This window comes from Myxine glutinosa, chromosome 12, assembly GCF_964187855.1.
Source record: "Myxine glutinosa chromosome 12, kmMyxGlut1.1, whole genome shotgun sequence".
Classification (NCBI taxonomy): domain Eukaryota; kingdom Metazoa; phylum Chordata; class Myxini; order Myxiniformes; family Myxinidae; genus Myxine; species Myxine glutinosa.
The window spans coordinates 14,801,649-14,820,164 of NC_136272.1; the positions used below are offsets into that span (position 1 = coordinate 14,801,649).

At 49.8% G+C, this 18,516-nt stretch overlaps 1 protein-coding gene across 1 annotated transcript in view; it reads right to left on the reverse strand.

Moving 5' to 3' along the window:
- The window catches only part of LOC137438198 (pituitary tumor-transforming gene 1 protein-interacting protein-like), a 49,322-nt gene that overhangs the window by 1,241 nt on the left and 29,565 nt on the right, over window positions 1-18,516 (reverse strand). Inside the window, exons 4-6 of the mRNA XM_068133234.2 lie at window positions 12,896-13,007; window positions 7,723-7,782; window positions 1,517-1,563 (exon numbers count right to left, since the gene is read on the reverse strand). Of these exons, the coding sequence (XP_067989335.1) occupies window positions 1,517-1,563; window positions 7,723-7,782; window positions 12,896-13,007 (219 nt within the window). The remainder of the gene's footprint in view (window positions 1-1,516; window positions 1,564-7,722; window positions 7,783-12,895; window positions 13,008-18,516) is intronic.

Consider the following 18,516-nt stretch of genomic DNA (forward strand, 5'->3'; position numbering starts at 1 on the left):
CGTTAAAGGCGGCAAAAAAGGGTTGGCGTCAGGAAGGGCATCCGGCCGTAAAACATTGCTTCAAAAAGGGGACCGAAAAACAACAACAACCACGGTTCCCGAAAAAGGCCAACCCCCACTTTGCGGGGAAAAATGGCCTCTAAAGGTGGTTATTTTTATTTATATTATTGACTGCCATTGCTTATTACATCATAAGCTTTAAACATCTCCAGAACCGCTGGACGGATCAATGCGAAATTTTACAAATATTGTCACCTAGCCATGGGGATAAAAGTTTGCGGGAAAAAAACATCTGTCACGTGGTTTTGCGCCCTATTGGATTTAAACATAAAACTTTAAAAACCTACTTCTCCGATCGATATGAAACTTGAAAGTTGTGTTTACATACTGATGTGAAAATTTAATAACCTTTTCCGGAGTACCGTTTAACGGAGCAATGCGAAATGTCATGCATTTGATCATATACTGGTGGGAAAAATATTTGTAAACTATGACATCAGTCACTTTGTAGTGGTATGGCAGCCATCTTGGATTTAAGGAAAAAATATTTGAAAATCCATATCTCCAGAACCATTCAACAGATCAATCTGAAACTTCATACGTATGACTAACTAGACATGAGGATTTTTTTGTGAACTATGACATCAGTCACATGGTATGGTGGCCATCTTGCATTTAAGGAAAAAAATGAAATTTTATATCTCCAGAACCGCTTAACCGATCCAACCCAAAATTTATAGATATGACCGACTACCCATGAGGAAAATTTATTGAAAATGATGACGTCAGTCACGTGGTATGGTGGCCATTTTGCCTGGAAGCCTGTAATCACTGCTCACAGTTCTAGTTTCGGTTTATTACCAGACTGGCATTTCGGTTGAGCATCTGCTTCGAGTCTGGGAAGATCGGCAGCTTGATTCTGACCCTGGCCGAGTCATACCAAAGATTTTAAAATCGTACATACCACTTCCGTGCTTGCCACTCAGCATTTAAAAAGGATAGAGCATGGATAAACCTTGTAGGTTGGCATCCATAGGGAGAAAACTTCTCAATTTTCCCGTTAAGTGTGGAGAGAAAAGCGACATCATAAAGATGGTGTTTCCAGTACCCGGGTTTGTTACATCACTTCCCCAGTGCTCCGCGGCTGTTTGCCTGAAATCAAGTCCAGTACTGTATTGTCTCATACATTTGTCAGCACGTTTGTGCTGAAGCTCCTCCAGGAGACTTATACCATGTACAATAAATAAACGAAAGGCTGTACACAAAAAGGCAAAGGAAAAAGATTGCAATTGTAGTGGCATAAAGTCTCACTTCTTGCAATGGATGCCATAGGTTGGTCTTTATGCATCAGTCTTTACGTCTTCCCCAAAGACGGGATGCATCAAAAAGCATTATGGTTACCCACACTTTAAATTCGCTGAGAAATCGTTTTATTTTTTACTTTTGTCATTAAAATAAAAATAGAAATGTTTGCAATGCTCAAATGTAAGCATCACATTACTTTCATGCAGCTTACCATACTTCTTCCTTGTTTCCTCACGCATGGCTGAACGCTCATTTCTCCTGTGACAGAAAACAAAAGAAACATCAGTAATACATGAGATTGAGCCAAAATGTTCAAACAACAACAACAACAACAACAACAACAACAACAACAACAACATGCATTTTAAGGCCATGTTCCCTGCTAGAGCGGGGGTTAGCCTTGCGGTCCCCATGACAATCTTCTCCATTTTGCCCTATTTTCTGCATCTCTCCTTGTTAACCCCCTTGCCCGCATTTCTTCTTCCACCATCTTTAGCCAAGTCTTTCTCGGTCTTCCCCGTCCTCTACTTCCTTCTACATTAACTTCCATCACTCTTCTCAACCAGTCACTTTCATCCTTCCTCAATACATGACCAAACCATCTCAACCTGTTCCTCTTCACAGCATCAATCACAGGCTCTATTCCCATCATCTTTCGCAATTCATCATTTGTCTTCCTCTCTCTCAACGATACTCCGCACATCCATCGAACCATTCGCATTTCCACCCTTTCCAGCCTTCGTTGCTGCTCTACAATAAACATAAAATGTTCTACATAAAATGTTCAAACAAATAGACATAAATAATTGGAATACACAGATCTATCTCAAAAGTGAGATTTTAACGTTTATAAATGTATTTATCAAAATCACCAGTATTCCACAGATTTTCCAAGAATACCCTGCAATTGTAAAATTGGTGATTTATTGAGGTATTTTTTGAGGATTTGTTGCTGGCTTGGCCATCATGCATATACAGTATTCTTGGTAAGCTGTATGACCATCGCTTGTATTACATAAAAATAAAGGGCATTCCCATACGATTTGAGCCAACCCACTCTACCCGCCCCCCTCTACAATCCCGTATGCCCCATTCCCATCTCCCCATCACATCGATGTTCTTTATGCCCCTCCCCACTTTTTACTTCTGTATTCATCCTTCGTTTAGATGAAGGTTACGTATGAGAAGCATACACTCATGTTCTTGTTGAGGAATTTGGGTGTATATGTTTCCATACAAATTAGTTTCCTCATCCTTACCCAGAATCTATATTGCCCCATAAACCCTACCTGAACCAACCTCTTACTTGCATGTTACTGTGTTCACTGGAAAAACACGGTTATGGCGAAGAGTGAAGCCTCAGTCGACCCACGTAACTATACAGTGCATTCAGAAAGTATTCGGACCCCTTCACTTTTTTCACATTTTGTTATGTTGCAGCCTTATGCTGAAATAGTTTAAATTCATGTTTTCCCTCATCAATCTACACTCAATACCCCATAATGACAGAGAAAACAGGATTTTAGAAAGTTTTGCAAATTTATTAAAAAGAAAAAACTGAAATATCACATTGACATAAGTATTCATACCCTTTGCTATGACACTTGAAATTTAGCTCAGGTGCCTCCCATTTCTCTTGATCATCTTTGAGATGTTTCTACACATTTATTGGAGTCCACCTGTGGTAAATTCAATTGATTGGACATGATTTGGAAAGGCACACACCTGTCTAAATAAGGTCTCACAGCTGACAATGCATATCAGAGCAAAAACCAAGCCATGAGGTCGAAGGAACTGCCTGCAGAGCTCAGAGACAGGATTGTGTCGAGGCACAGATCTGGGGAAGCCGACAAAAAAAATCTCTGCTGCATTGAAGGTTCCCAAGACCACAGTGGCCTCCATAATTATTAAATTAAATGGAAGAAGTTTGGAACAACCAGGACTCTTCCTAGAGCTGGTCGCCCGGCCAAACTGAGCAATCGGGGGAGAAGGGCTTGGTAAGAGAGGTGACCAAGAACCCGATGGTCACTCTGGCTGAGCTCCAGAGATCCTGTGTGGAGATGGGAGAAACTTCCAGAAGGACAACCATCACTGCAACACTCCACCGATTTGGGCTTTATGGCAGAGTGGTCAGACGGAAGCCTCTCCTCAGTGAAAGACACATGAAAGCCCGCTTGGAGTTTGCAAAAAAGCACCCAAAGGACTCTCAGACTGTGAGAAACAAGATTCTGTGGTCTGATGAAACCAAGATTGAACTGTTTGGCTTCCGTCTTTTGATGAGGGAAAAAATGAATTTAAACAATTTCAGTATAAGGCTGCAACATAACAAAATGTGAAAAAAGTGAAGGGGTCCGAATACTTTCTGAATGCACTGTATGTCTCTTAATTATGTACTGTTTGAATGTCAGCTGCACCATGACTAAGTATATCAATTACATACTATTGGAACGTACCTTTTAAACCTTTAGACTGCCGAGACCCATTATACCTTTGAATAACCTTTAAGATGCCATAAGACACATATTATTTAGAGCCCTTACACCCTTTAGACTTCCTAAAATCCCATAGAACCCCAAGAACTCTTAGAAAACCTTTGGCAGCTAGACCTTTTAGAACTCCAGGACCGTTAAGACCTGTTGTTGTTCTCGTCCTCTTACCTTCATAAGGGGTGAGGTATGATGGCACCAAGCTCCTGCCCTGCCTTGACCACAATACTCCCCCACTCCCCTCTGTCCTCAGCCAACGCTCTCCACGTTTCTACCACCCCCACCTTACTGATATCCCTCTTCACACAATCCTTCCATCTCAGCCATGGTCTACCTCTTTCCTCCTACCTTGTTCCCTCAACCTATCTGCTCTCTTTGCCATTCTCTCTTCCCCCATCCGCACCAAATGTCTAGCCCATCTCAGCCGGCATTTCACCAATCTCCCCATCATGGTCATATGCACACCAATCCCCACCCTCAGCTCATCCATCCTCCTTCTATCCACCCTCTTCACTCCCGCAATCCTGACCCAGTTGCACTCGCAAACCTGCAGCCTGTGGTGTTGTCTCTCTGTCAGTGCCAGTCTCTAGAACGTAAAGGTAGACAGGCGTTACACACGCCATCAGAACCTTTCCTTTCAATCTCCTTGAATTTTTCTGTTTTCCATTACACCCTCCACTCTCTTCCATGCATTCACACCCACTTGGATCCTCCTCCGCACCTCTGCCTCTGACTTACCATCCCGGTCACTGTTACACCCAGATACTCAAACCTATTTCCTTGTCTGATCTCCTTCCCCTCTAAGCTGATATTTATTTATTTTCTCTGCTGCCCAACCCACATCACCTCTTCTTCTCCATGCTCATTTTCAGCCCATGTTTCTCAGATGCTTCTTTCTACTTCCCCAGTACTTCCTGCATCTCCCATCCGCTCTCCACCACAACAACCAGATTGCCCGCATACAATATCCTCCCCAGAATATCTTTCATATTTACCTTCCTGATTACCAGCTCCATCACCATGATAAACAGGAGTGGGCTGAGAACGCTTCCCTGCCTCAAACCGATGTTCATATTGAACTCCTCTGACATCCCAGGACCACCCAAAACTCTTCCCTTCGATCCTTTGTACCTCTTTTCCACCAACCTAACTTCTGCCTCTGGCACATCCATCCATCTCAGTGTCACCATCTCTCTCAGGACAGTGTCATAGCCCTTCTCCAGGTCCACAAATTCCAATGTCATTTCACCTTGCACCTCCAACCTCTTCTCCACCACCTGGCTCAGTGGGAACATCCCATCTGTCGTTCCCCTACCCTTTCTAAATCCCTGCTGCTCTTCTCTGATCTCCTTCTCCACACTCTTCCTTATCCTCCCATCAAGAACCCTCTCCAGCACCTTCATCACATGACTAAGGAGTGTAATGCCCCTGTACTTCCCTGGATTGTGAACATCCCCCTTCCCCTCCATATCGGCACAATTAACCCTGTCCTCCACTCCTCCGGAATTGACCCATCTTGAACCTACATTCAACAACCTCTTTGTCCACCTAACTCAGACTTCTCTCACTGCAATTATCATCTCTGTACACACCTCATCATACGCCTGGCGTACCACATCATCATACCCATAACTTGGTAGCTCCAGCTCGCTCATGCTGCCTTCCCAGTTCGACAGCTCTTTGAAATATCCATCGCACACCTTCAATACTGCACCCCTCTGTCACTAGCCTCCCACCACCATCCTTATTCACCGCACCCTCCTCCCTCACCCTTTATGTCATCGCTATCCCCACCCCTGTCATGAGCCAATTTATAGATCTTCCTCCCACCATCCTCTTCCAACTTGTTGTACACCTCATCTTCCATATCATTCCTCACCTTATCCACAGCTCTCCTTGCTGCTTTCTTCTGTCAATACAGAAGTCCTGTCTTCTACCGACTCCTCTCCGGCCTTGCTCCCCCAGCTCTCTCTGTGCTCTGTCCCCCCAATATTCCTTCAGGTCGCACAAGATCTGCCTGCAACCCTCTTATGGTTAAACTGCCAAAGTCTAGGCTCTCTGCTCACCTTCACTCTTTCATTCCCCTTTTCTCCCGCCTCTGGAACAAACTCCCCCACTCCCTTCAATCCCACTCCTCCCTCCAGGTCTTTAAAACAGCTGTTCACCACCATCTCTTATCTTCCCCCATCGAAAACCTTGATCTTTTCTACCCCCGGTAATTCACCCCAGAGTCCTTGCAGTGTTCATATGTTTTAATCCTCTCCCACCTCCCCCCCAAGTCCTCCCGATGTCCCTGCTCTCAAATGTTGTGTTTGTGTCCTTCCCCCTCTTCCCCCTCTCTTTTGTGTCCTTCCCCCTCTCTCCCCATCTTGTCTGCCGCTCCCCTTGTTTTTTGTGTTTTGTGTGTCGGTTTGTCTTTTTGTGTGATTAATGTTAGCTCTTTCACGAGCCTCGATCTTGTATACAAAAAAAAAAAAAATACAGGTGCAGCAACACTGCACCCAGCTGCCTCCCTCTATCCTTGATCTTCTGTATCCTCTTCCATCATCTCCATCTCAACCATTCCCATCATCCTCTCCAGTGCGTCCCTGAATTCCTGCTTCTCCATCCTAGACCTTCCAGTTTGTGGCCCATATACCAACATAACATGCACCACTTTCCTCTGCATCACCACCCAAGCCATAACTATCCATCCCTCCTACCTTTCCACTTTGACCACCTGCTTGCTGATCTCTTCCAATACTATTATTCCTACGCCATTACTCCTTCCATCCCCACCCACGTGCAACAGCTTGTATCCTTCCTCCAACCTCCTAACCCAGTCTCCTTTCCATCTGGTCTCCTGCTCACACAACACTGCCAACCTAAACTATCGGGGACGCCTCTTTGCGGTGGTTGAACCCCCCCCCCCCCTCCCTTCCCCCAACGCAAGTCGGGGGCCAAATATTCCCCATTCTTCCCTGCTGCCCGGATTCGTCACGGCCAGAGTGCCGATTGGTCCCCATGGACCGGCCCTTTCCCTTTTTTCTCTTTTTCTCTCTCCCTCTTTACCCCTCCCCCCTCTCTCTGTCTCTGACTTTGTGAAGGCTGCGGTACACTATCCTGGATGTGGGGGATCTCTGGGTCACTCCTGTAAAATCGATTGGCTGTCTGTGCAGGGGTCTTGTTCGAGAGAACTGTCCGGGACTATACAACAACACTTCCAACCTCCTCCTCTGCATCTCCACAACCTCAACCCCCCCCCCCCCACCCCCCGCCCCCCCCATTGATCCCACCTTCAAACTACCTAGCCGAACCTCACTTCTCAACCACTGCTCACCTGGCAGAGCTACTACCATCTTGATTAGTTTGGGACACTCGGGTAAAGAGTAGGCCATGTAGATCCTATAGCCTCTATTAGAACCATAACACCCTATAGACATGTTACACTGCTTTGACCCCTTAGACCTCTATATCCTTTAGAGATTAGACTCTTACTACAATTTAAATGGACTCTTTAGACTATCTAGAACCTTTAAGATGCACACCACACAAACTTCTATAGTCTTCTTGCAAAAAGAAGACTGTACTTTTTTCAGCAAGTAATGCGCAAACGCTACCTACCCAGAGGGTGGGTATATACTATGTTAGTAAAACAATAACAGTCGAAAAAAATTAAAAATGAAAGTAACAAAATAATTGTTATTTAAGTTATAAACTTAAACAACCCCTCCGGTCCCCCCTCCCAAAAGATCATTTTATTGCCAAGCTACAGGCTTGAAGTAAATCAAACTATAGCAGCATAGAACATTGCAAAGTGAAAGCCAAAAAAAGCTTATAGATACATCATTTTGAACAACATATTAAGAAAGATGCTCTTGCTTTTCCATGTGAACAAAACAAATAAGATAAATAAATTGGGGTGGGGGGGATAGAGGACAATAATCTTTACTTTGTATCCTTCATCTTCAGCTTCTCCTCGTTTTTCTTATTGGCCGTCTGTAGATCAACACTGCAATACAATGAGAAAGTTAGAGAGCATCAAGACAAATAATAAATAGATTAAATGAACCAATTGTTTTTGGTACCAACAAAATGTATAAATAAATAATATACAATGGTCATTTCTTTCTCGAATCGAGTATTTATTATTTTTAATGTAGTACGACAACACCTATTGTATAAATCATACTGAACCTGAAAATACTAAACTAAAGCGCGGCGTTACGCGCGCTGCTTGCGAGCAAGGAGGAAGCGGACAAGCGGTAACTTATAAGCGTCTTTATTTCAGGAGCTCACTAACACTGGCGCGCTCCGGGCTGCGCGCCCGGTGTATCTCATGAGGCCACGCCTACCCATCGGGCGTGGCCACCGCCCACTTGGTGCGCGGAATGATGTCACCACGCCAGTGGGCTTTTGTGTCCGCCACACGCGCCCCCCCAGAATTCCCGCGCACCTGGAGGGCCAGTTTGCGGGGCAGACGAATGACCCGGCCGAAGCGCCCCCTGGCGATCGGCGGCGTCTGGGGTGCAGGGATGCCAGGTGGGATGCCCCTGGGATGGGTGCAGGACCAGGGGGCGGCGTGGCTGGGCGGTGCCGGGGGTCCGCCCGCAGGGGGGTGGCCCCGACGTGGGGGTCGGGCCACTGGCGGTGGATGGTCCACGTCGAGGTGGGCCGGCTTGAGGCGGTCCACCGAAACGCGGTCAGGAGTACCGCCGATGTCCAGGGTGAAGTGCTTCGCCCCGGTCTCCAGCACGCGGAAAGGCCCGTCGTACGGGGGCCGCAGTGGTGTCCGGTGGGCATCGTGGCGGATGAAGACGTACTCCGCCGTGCGAAGCTCCGGGGCGACATGCGTCGGTGGGTGCCCATGGCATGCCGTTGGCACCGGGGCGAACCTCTGGGCGGTCTCTTGCAGAGCGGAGCGCTGCTGTGCCGCGGACCGTGGAGTCGGGGAGGAACTCGCCCGGCACCCGCAGCGGTTGCCCGAAGACCAACTCCGCCGCGGATGCACGCAGGTCCTCCTTGGGCGCCGTCCGGAGGCCCAGCAGGACCCAGGGGAGCCTGTCGACCCAGCCACCGTCGCGGAGGGTGGCCCGGAGCGCGGCCTTCAATGAGCGGTGAAATCGCTCACACAGGCCGTTAGCCTGGGGGTGGTAGGCCGTGGTTCGGTGCAGCCGGACCCCGAGCCCCTGCGCGACCGCCCCCCAGAGCTCCGAGGTGAACTGGGGGCCGCGGTCGGACGAGATGTCTGAGGGGGCGCCGAACCAGGCGACCCAGGTGGCGATGAAAGCCTGCGCGACATCGGCCGCCGTTGTCAACGCCAAGGGCACGGCCTCCGGCCACCGGGTGGTGCAGTCCACCATGGTGAGGACGTAGGTGAAACCCCGCGAGGGGGGCAGAGGTCCCACCAGGTCCACGTGGACGTGGTCAAACCGGCGTTCCAGCACCGTGAACGGGGCCAACGGGGCCTGGGTGTGCCGGTGCACCTTGGCGCGCTGGCACGCGAGGCACGTCCTGGCCCAGCCGCGGACGGCCTTCCGGAGGCCATGCCAGACGAACTTGTCGGCGATCAGCCTTTGGGAGGCCCTCGCGCCCGGGTGGGACAGGCCGTGGATGGCGTCAAACACCTGGCGCTGCCAGCCCGCGGGCACGATGGGGCGAGGACGCCCGAGGGAGACGTCGCACAAGAGGGCCGCGCCCGCGCCGTCGAACGGCACCTCGGTGACGCGGAGGCCCGTGACGGCGGTCCGCAAGGCCTGGACGTCGGGGTCAGCGGCCTGGTCCGCTGCCATCCGGGCATAGTCGATGCCGAGGTGGACTGCGTGGGCGACGGCCCGGGAAAGGCAATCCGCCACCGGGTTGTCCTTCCCCGCGACGTGCTGGATGTCCGTCGTGTACTCGGACACGGCCGAGAGGTGACGCTGCTGCCGGGCCGACCACGGCTCGGTGACCTTGCCCATCGCGAAGATCAGCGGCTTGTGGTCGACGAAGGCAGTGAACGCACGGCCCTCGAGCAGATGGCGGAAGTGCCTGACCGCCAAGTGAAGCCCGAGCAACTCGCGGTCGAAGGTACTGTAACGGCGTTCGGGCGGGCGAAGCTGCCGGCTAAAGAACGCCAGCGGTTGCCAAGCTCCACGCACCCATTGCTCGTGCACCGCGCCCACCGCGTAGTCCGAGGCATCGGTGGTGAGGGCGATCGGTGCATCGGGCGCCGGGTGCGCGAGCATGGTGGCGTTAGCCAAGGCGAGCTTCGCGCCCGTGAACGCCGTGTCCATCTGCTCGGTCCAGGTAACGTCGCCTTTGCCCGGCTTACCTCGGAGAGCTTCGTGCAGGGGGCGCAGGAGCTGGGCGATACGGGGCAGGAACCGATGGTAAAAGTTCACCATGCCCAGGAACTCCTGCAGCCCTCTGATCGTGCGGGGGCGCGGAAACCCCTTCACCGCCTCCACCTTGGCCGGCAGGGGGACGGCTCCGTGCCTGGTGACACAGTGCCCCAGAAAATCGATTACGGCGGCGCCGAACCGGCACTTTGCGGGGTTCACAATCAGGCCATGCTGGCCCAGGCGTTCGAAGAGCGTGCGGAGGTGGCGTAGGTGCTCTTCGCGGGACGCGCTGGCGACGAGGATATCGTCCAGGTAGACGTAGGCAAAATCCAAGTCGCGCAGGACGCTGTCCATCAGTCGCTGGAACGCCTGAGCCGCATTCTTCAGACCGAAGGGCATGCGCAGGAACTCGAAGAGTCCGAATAGCGTGATGACCGCCGTCTTCGGGACGTCCTCCGGCCTGACGGGGACCTGATGGTAGCCGCGTATGAGGTCCACCTTCGAGAAGAAGGACATGCCCGCCAAACGGGCGGAAAAGTCCTGAATGTGGGGGACGGTGTAGCGGTCGGGAGTCGTGGCGTCATTGAGACGGCGATAGTCCCCGCACGGTCGCCATCCCCCGCCGGGCTTCGGCACGATGTGCAGCGGCGACGCCCAAGCGCTCTCTGAGCGCCGAACGATGCCGAGTCGCTCCAGGGTAGCGAACGCCGCTTTTGCCACCGCCAGCTTCGTCGGCTCGAGGCGGCGTGCCCGGGCGTAGACCGGTGGCCCGACGGTGGGGATGTGATGGGCCACCCCGTGCTTGACGGCCCCCGCCGAGAAGGTGGGCCGCGTGAGGGCCAGGAAGCCGGCGAGGAGGCGGGTGAATGCGTCCGCTGCCGGAAGCGTACAGACCAACGTGGCCGGAACCGAACCGTTCGGCAAGCCGCTTGGCAAGCCGCTCGTTGAGCTGCTCTGCGAGCTGGGCAACCCACAAGCGAGCGAGCTGAACGTCTCGGCCTGGACAAGACGTCTGCGCTTGACGTCGACCAGGAGCCCATTAGCGCACAGGAAGTCTGCGCCAAGCAGTGCCATGGGCACGTCGGCGGTGACGAACGTCCATCGGAAAACCTGCCCTCCGAACCGCAGAGAGAGGCAGCGTTTTCCGTACGTACGGATGGGCGTCCCGTTCGCGGCAAGCAGCGCGGGGCCCCCACCCGCGGCGTGCTTGTCTGACGTGCCGGCGGGAACGACACTCACCTGCGCTCCCGTGTCGCACAGGTAACGGCGCCCGGAGAAGGTGTCCGTTATGAACAGCAGGCTGCTGGAACGGCCGGCGCTCATCGCCACTATTGAGCGCCGGCCCGGGCGTTTCCCGACCTGTTGAAGGAGCATGGCGGAAAACACTGCCGAGCTTCGTGGCCGAACTTGGCGTGGAACCAGCACCAGGTGGTGGAGCTGGAGGAGCGTGGCTGGCTCCGCCAGGCCGGTGGAGTTGGCGGGTTTCCCCGCGGTGGCGGTTTTCGCCGCGGCGGTGGGCGGGGCGTGGCGGCGGTCACGAGGTGCGTATCAGCATGCTGCGTATGCTGTATAAGCTGATGCTGTGGATCAGCAGCATCAGCAGCATTAGCAGCATCAGCCACGAGGGCCGTGACGGCCACGCCGACTCTCGCCCGCGTGTCCGAAGCGGCGAAGTACTTGTCCGCCTCGGCTGCCAATGCTCGGGGTTCCGTTAGCCCGGTCCCGGCCAACGCGAGGCGAACCTGCGCTGGAAGTTGGCGACGGAAAAGCGCCCGGAATAGAGAACCGGGGGCTTCGTCGCCCAACAGTGACAGCATATGGTCCATTCGGACCGACGGGCGCGTGTCACCGAGCTCGGGGAGATCCAGGAGGCGGTCGGCCCGTGCATCGTCCGTGAGGCCGAACGTGGCTAGGAGTAGCCGCTTGAGTGCCTCGTACTTGTGGCCGTCCGGTGGGTGGCGAAGGATGGACACAACTCGAGCGGCCGTGCTGGGCCCAAGGGAGGCGACGACGTGGCAATAGCGCGTGTCATCGCCGGTGAGGCGCCGAAGCTGAAATTGGGCTTCGGCCTGGACGAACCAGACTTCGGCCTGAGCCTCCCAAAATTCGGGAAGTTTGATGAAGTTGGCCATGGCAATGGCGTCGCGTGTGGAAGGATCGCTCCGGCAGATCCAACGTCGAGGGGGTCACCAGTAAAGCGCGGCGTTACGCGCGCTGCTTGCGAGCAAGGAGGAAGCGGACAAGCGGTAACTTATAAGCGTCTTTATTTCAGGAGCTCACTGTAACACTGGCGCGCTCCGGGCTGCGCGCCCGGTGTATCTCATGAGGCCACGCCTACCCCTCGGGCGTGGCCACCGCCCACTTGGTGCGCGGAATGATGTCACCACGCCAGTGGGCTTTTGTGTCCGCCACAAAACCATCTATAAAAATGGTGTTCAATTACATTTCAAAGATGACACAAAAATATTTACAGATGAACTTAGGCAGTACAAATCTCCTATAAAAGCTCGAACAGAGTAGTTAGATGTGCCAAGAAACTCCAGCACAAAATCAGTGAAAGGTTCTAGGCTGCAGTTACCTTGCCGGTACCATACTCGATACAGAGTATTGGTGCTCCCGAAGCAGTGCAATAGCAAGTGTGGTTTGAAATTGCTTTCCCAGCGTTGTTTGTCCGATGTGCTATCCTTTTAAATGCTGAGCATCAGATAAGTCTGGGTCGATTACCCATATCTTTTAAATTATTTGACTACAATTGAATTGCAGAATTTTTTTCTTCTTCACAAGCATCAAAGTTAATCTTACCTGACTTTTTTGCGACAGCAGCGACGGCAGCAACAGCAGCAGCAGAGAATGAGGAGTATAAGGAGAACTCCAGCTAGCACTGCCATTATTATGATGAGTACCTGAAAGCTAACTGGCAAAACAATCAACAAAATAAGAAAACTATTAAACAAAGTAATATTAATAATAATTGGCAAGATGGAGACTCGTTTAACTTACCATGCCAAAGCCTTTTAAAGCAGTATTATTCAAAAGTTGTTTTGTTTTGAATGGTGCAGAATAGAAGTGCATCTTTTGTAAAATGTGCATACGGTTCATCAAAATGCTTTTATACTGCAGGGAAATCAGTTGATCACGACCAGTACCCCAGAGGTTGCAAATGTAGTGGTCATTGGAGGGCAGAGGGTTAGGGTTTCAAATAAATAAATGAGTTGAAAATTAACATTTTACTTACTCTATCAAATAATTACGAACATTCCCTTAGTTTTGAAAGCCTGGTGTTGGCTTAGCGGTTAGGGTGCCAGCTTGGGAACCTACGATCCTGGTTTCGAATCCCGGTCGATCGCTGAATTAACGCCAGGGGGGTTGACTCAGCCCCCTCCGGTCGGCAAATTGAGTACCAGTTCACTGGTAATTCACTGTGTCGCAAGAGGCGACCAACAGGGTTGGTGGCAGGAAGGGCATCCGGCCATAAAACATTGCTTCAAAAAGGGGACCATGGTGCCCAAAAAAGGCCAACCCCTGCTCCGCAGGGAAAAATGGCCTCTAAAGGCAGTTCTTTGGGAGCAATGCATCCCTAACCCTGGTGTTAGGGTGCCAGCTTGGGATCCTGGGATCCTGGGTTCGAATCCCGGTCGATCGCTGAATTAACGCCAGGGTGATTGACTCAGCACGTCATCCTTCCGAGGTCGGCAAATTTAGTACCAGTTCACTGGTAATTCCCTGTGTGTTGCATGAGGCGACTAACAGGGTTGGCGGCAGGAAGGGCATCCGGCCATAAAACATTGCTTCAAAAAGGGGACCACGGTGCCCGAAAAAGGCCAACCCCTGCTCAACGGGGGAAAATGGCCTCTAAAGGTGGTTCTATTCCCTTAGTTTGAAATGTCGTTTGATCTTCACAAGGATTTTTCTTAGCAGCCAAAGGCATTACTTTTTCAGGATGTGTGCGTGTAGCAGATTTTTGTTGGCGCAATAACTTGTGGATCACAAGGGATTTAAACCAAACTTGGCACGAGTATGGACTGTGATGCAAAGATTAACCGATTCAATTTTGGGTTCAACAAGTCAAAGGTCATGTGCCCTTTGAAAATCATAACAAGTTAGAAGCACCTGATATTTTTTCTCTCGCGACCTTTAATTGAGATCAAACGTAACAGTGGGTAGGCCTCCAACGTGGGTGGAGGCATATCCAGACAGTCGTGTCAAATTCTATTTTATTTCAAACTAGCGTTGATCGGCTTGTTACACTCGCCTCACTATACGTCGCTACGGAGGCACGGGCTTGTTTTAACTGAGGATAATGACTATACGTGAGTTGCTGTGTTATGATTTATACTAATCATAATACAAACAATTATTTTGTAGAAATTTATTTGTAATATTGGCAATATCATTTATTTGTAATATACAGTCACGTGAAAAAGTAAGTACACCCCATGTAAAGTTTTGACTTTTTCAACATACAGCTATTTGATCGTCATTTCAACAATATTGATAGATAAAGGTGATATAATATAACAAATATCATGAAACATTTACATTTTGTAGTCCATTGTATAATTTAAATAAACATAAATGCAAATTTCGCATGTGGAAAAAGTAAGTACACTCTTGGCTCTAATAGGTGGTATTGCCCCCTTTGGCAGAAACAACCTTAAGTAGGCGTTTCTTATAACTGTCTACCAGTCTCTGACATCGACTGGGACAAATTTTTGCCCACTCCTCCATGCAGAATTCTTTCAGCTGTGCGATGTTTGAGGGGTTTCTTACATGCACAGCTCGTTTCAAATCCACCCACAACATCTGGATGGGATTTAGATCCGGGCTTTGACTTGGGCATTCCAGAACCCTCCATTTCTTTCTTTTCAGCCATTCCTTGGTGGATTTACTGGTATGTTTAGGGTCATTGTCATGTTGCAAGGTCCACCTTTGGTTGAGCTTCACCTTTCCGACAGATGGCCTCACATTATCCTGAAGCACCCTCTGGTACAATGAAGAATTCATAGTGGATTCTATGATGGTGAGCTGCCCAGGCCCTGATGCAGCAAAGCTGCCCCAAACCATAATATTTCCACCACCATGCTTTACAGTTGGTATCAGGTTCTTGTGGTCTAATGCTGTCTTTGGTTTTCGCCAAACATGTCTTCTGGTACTGTGGCCAAATAGCTCTACCTTTGATTCATCTGTCCAGAGCACATTGTACCAGAAGTGCTGGTCTTTGCCTCGTGTTCATTGGCAAACTTTAGTCTTGCCCTGATGTTCTTTCTGGACAGCAAAGGTTTCCTCCTGGCACACCTCCCATGTAGATCAAATTTGTGCAGCCTCTTTCTAATGGTAGACTCGTGCACTTTGACAACAGTGGCAAGAGATACCTGTACGTCCCGAGATGACATTCTGGGGTTCTTAGAGACTGCTTTCAGCATCTTGCGGTCTGCTCTCAGGCTGAACTTGCTGGGGTGGCCTGGCCTGAACAAGTTGGCAGTTGTTTCGAATCTTCTCCACTTGTAGATGATCTTCCGGACAGTCGAAAGATTGATTTCAAATTGTTTGGAGATCTTTTTAAATCCCTTCCCAGACTCGTAGGCGTCTATAACCTTCTTTCTGAAGGCCTCAGAGAGCTCTTTTGATCTAGGCATGGTGACGCCACACACTTCAACAACAAAGAGCAAACCAAACTAAATGTCTGAGGTTTAAATAAGATGGTTTCCTCCAAGATCCTCTCTAACGATGTTCTAATCATTTGTACCTGAGCTGGTGCACCTGATTCAAATTTTAGGTATTTGAAGTAGTGATAAATGTAAGGGTGTACTTACTTTTTCCACATGCGAAATTTGCATTTATGTTTATTTAAATTATACAATGGACTACAAAATGTAAATGTTTCATGATATTTGTTATATTATATCACCTTTATCTATCAATATTGTTGAAATGAAGATCAAATAGCTGTATGTTGAAATATGTTGAAAAAGTCAAAACTTTACATGGGGTGTACTTACTTTTTCACGTGACTGTATAGTAAAATCCGCATTTGATCATCGCCTTCGGAGTTAAAAGCTCGCTATTGGCCATTTGTGTTCCCTGTGGTGTTCACCTGGGGAAATCACATGACAATATTATATATATAATGAGCAGGAGGCAGAGGGAGATCCATGAGTTGAGAATGGAGTTGAGGAGTTTGAATGGAAGATGGAAGAGGGCAGTGGAAGGGGAGAGGAATGGGCTTGGTGTTGATGAAACAGGTGAGGATGAGATTGGTGAAGTTGAAGAGAGTGGAAAGGATGAGGAGGTGAAGAAAGGAGGGGCAGAGGAAGAGAAAGAGGTTCTTTGAGAAGCCTTTTCAATTTATGAAGGATCTGTTGGAGCCGTCTCGAGGTGGTGTACTGAAGGTACCAAAGGAAGAGTTGGAAGGTCACCTGCGTGTCACGTATGCAGACACAAGGAGGAACGAAGTGGTAGAGGACATCGAAGGATTGTTGAGACCGACAGAGCCAGGTGTTCCATTTGATTTGTCAGAGCCAAAGATGTCTGAGATTGAGGCAGTTTTGAGAAGGCACGGGCGTCATCGGCTCCAGGACCAAGTGGAGTGCCATACAAGGTGTTTAAGAGTTGTGAAGGCATCAGGCAGTATCTGTGGAAGGCTCTGAAGGTGGTATGGAGGCAAGGAGTGGTGCCCAGTCAATGGACTCGGGCGGAAGGAGTTTATATTCCAAAGCAGGAGGACACTGGAGCAGTTTAGACCAATATCATTGCTCGATGTAGATGGGAAGATATTGATGAGTGTCTTTGCGGCACGGCTCTCAGGCTTCATCAGAGGGAATGGTTTTGTGGATGGTTCTGTGCAGAAGGCAGGAATACCAGGATCACCAGGATGCATTGAACACTCGGCAATGGTCTGGCAAGTGTTACAGGAGACAAAGAGGCAAAGGAAGGATGTGGCGGTGGTATGGCTGGATTTGGAGAATGCATATGGGTCGATGAGAGAGGGCGTACTTCGAGCGAAGCGTACTTCGAGCTCTCCACGGCATCGAAGTTTAAGTGTTTTCCCATTCTTGTCTTTGTCAAATTTCCACTGGTTATTTTGCTGTGTATGTGTTATTGTGTGTTTCTGGTTGGTATTGGTTTGTCATTCGTACAAACTTGTGTGTAGTTAATCGTTTTCTGGGTCGTACCTCGTGCGCGGCCTGGTAACTTGGGGCTTCCCCCCCCCCCCCCCCCCCCCCCGTCGGTGTTTTGTCGATTTGGGTTCTTTCCTTCGCTGTATTGCTTGTTTCTTTTATTTTATTTTCTCCCCCTCACCTCACCTCCCTAGACAAAGAATTCTATATTGATTCTCTCTCCTCCCGGACACGTTTGTTCGCTCTCCTCCTCATCTCGACTTGTGCCCCACCCCCTGTATCTCGTTTTTCTTCCGCCTCTGCTCCTTCTTTCTCAAATCCACGTTCTCGCTTGGAGACTTTTCCCAGATTGTTTTTCATGGTTTTCATGGTTCTGTTTGGATATTGTTGGAATATGTTTAAACCGCAGCCGTGATGCTGACGCCGCCCCCCCCCCCTCCCCGAATTTCCATGTTTTAAACGTTTCCCAGTGTGTACCCTGGTCAGAATAGGTACACCGTATCCCTGCGTGTCGTAAGAGACGACTAAGAGGGTTGGCGTCAGGAAGGGCATCCGGCCATAAAAACATTGCCTCAAAAAGAGAACCATGACAATTACAACTACATATGGGCAGGGTACAGCCCCAAGTGGAGATCGGTTTCTGAGGTTTGGGACATGAAATGTGGGGACAATGACAGGGAGATCAGGAGAAGTGGTGGAAGTATTGGTCAGAAGAAGAGTGGACATATGTTGTGTGCAAGAGACGAGATGGAAGGGAAGTGGTGTGAGAATGGTGAAGGGTAGGCAGGGACAGAAATACAAGTTTGTGTGGCAAGGGTGCCCGGAGGGCGTGAATGGTGTTGGTGTCCTGTTTTCTGAGGAGTTTGTAGACAGTGTGGTGAGGGTGACTAGAGTGAGTGATAGGTTGATGATGGTGAAAATGATGATTGGAAAGCTCTTGGTGAACGTCATCTCGGGATATGCTCCGCAGGTTGGTCGAAGCAATGAAGAGAAGGACAAGTTCTGGTGTGCGATAGAGAAGCTGATGGAAAACGTGAAAGATGAGGAGGTTGTTGTGGTGGGAGGAGACCTGAATGGACATGTGGGAAGGAGTATGGATGGTTTTGAGGGAGTTCATGGGGGTTACGGAAATGGTGTGAGAAAAGGAGTAGGTGAAAGGATTTTGGAGTTTGCTGATGGAGCTGATTTGTTGATTTGTAATACTCAGTTCCAGAAAGAGGATAATAAGCTTGTTACATACATGTCAGGTGGGTCGACGACAACCGTTGACTACCTGATGGTGCGTAGGCGAGATAGGGGGCACCT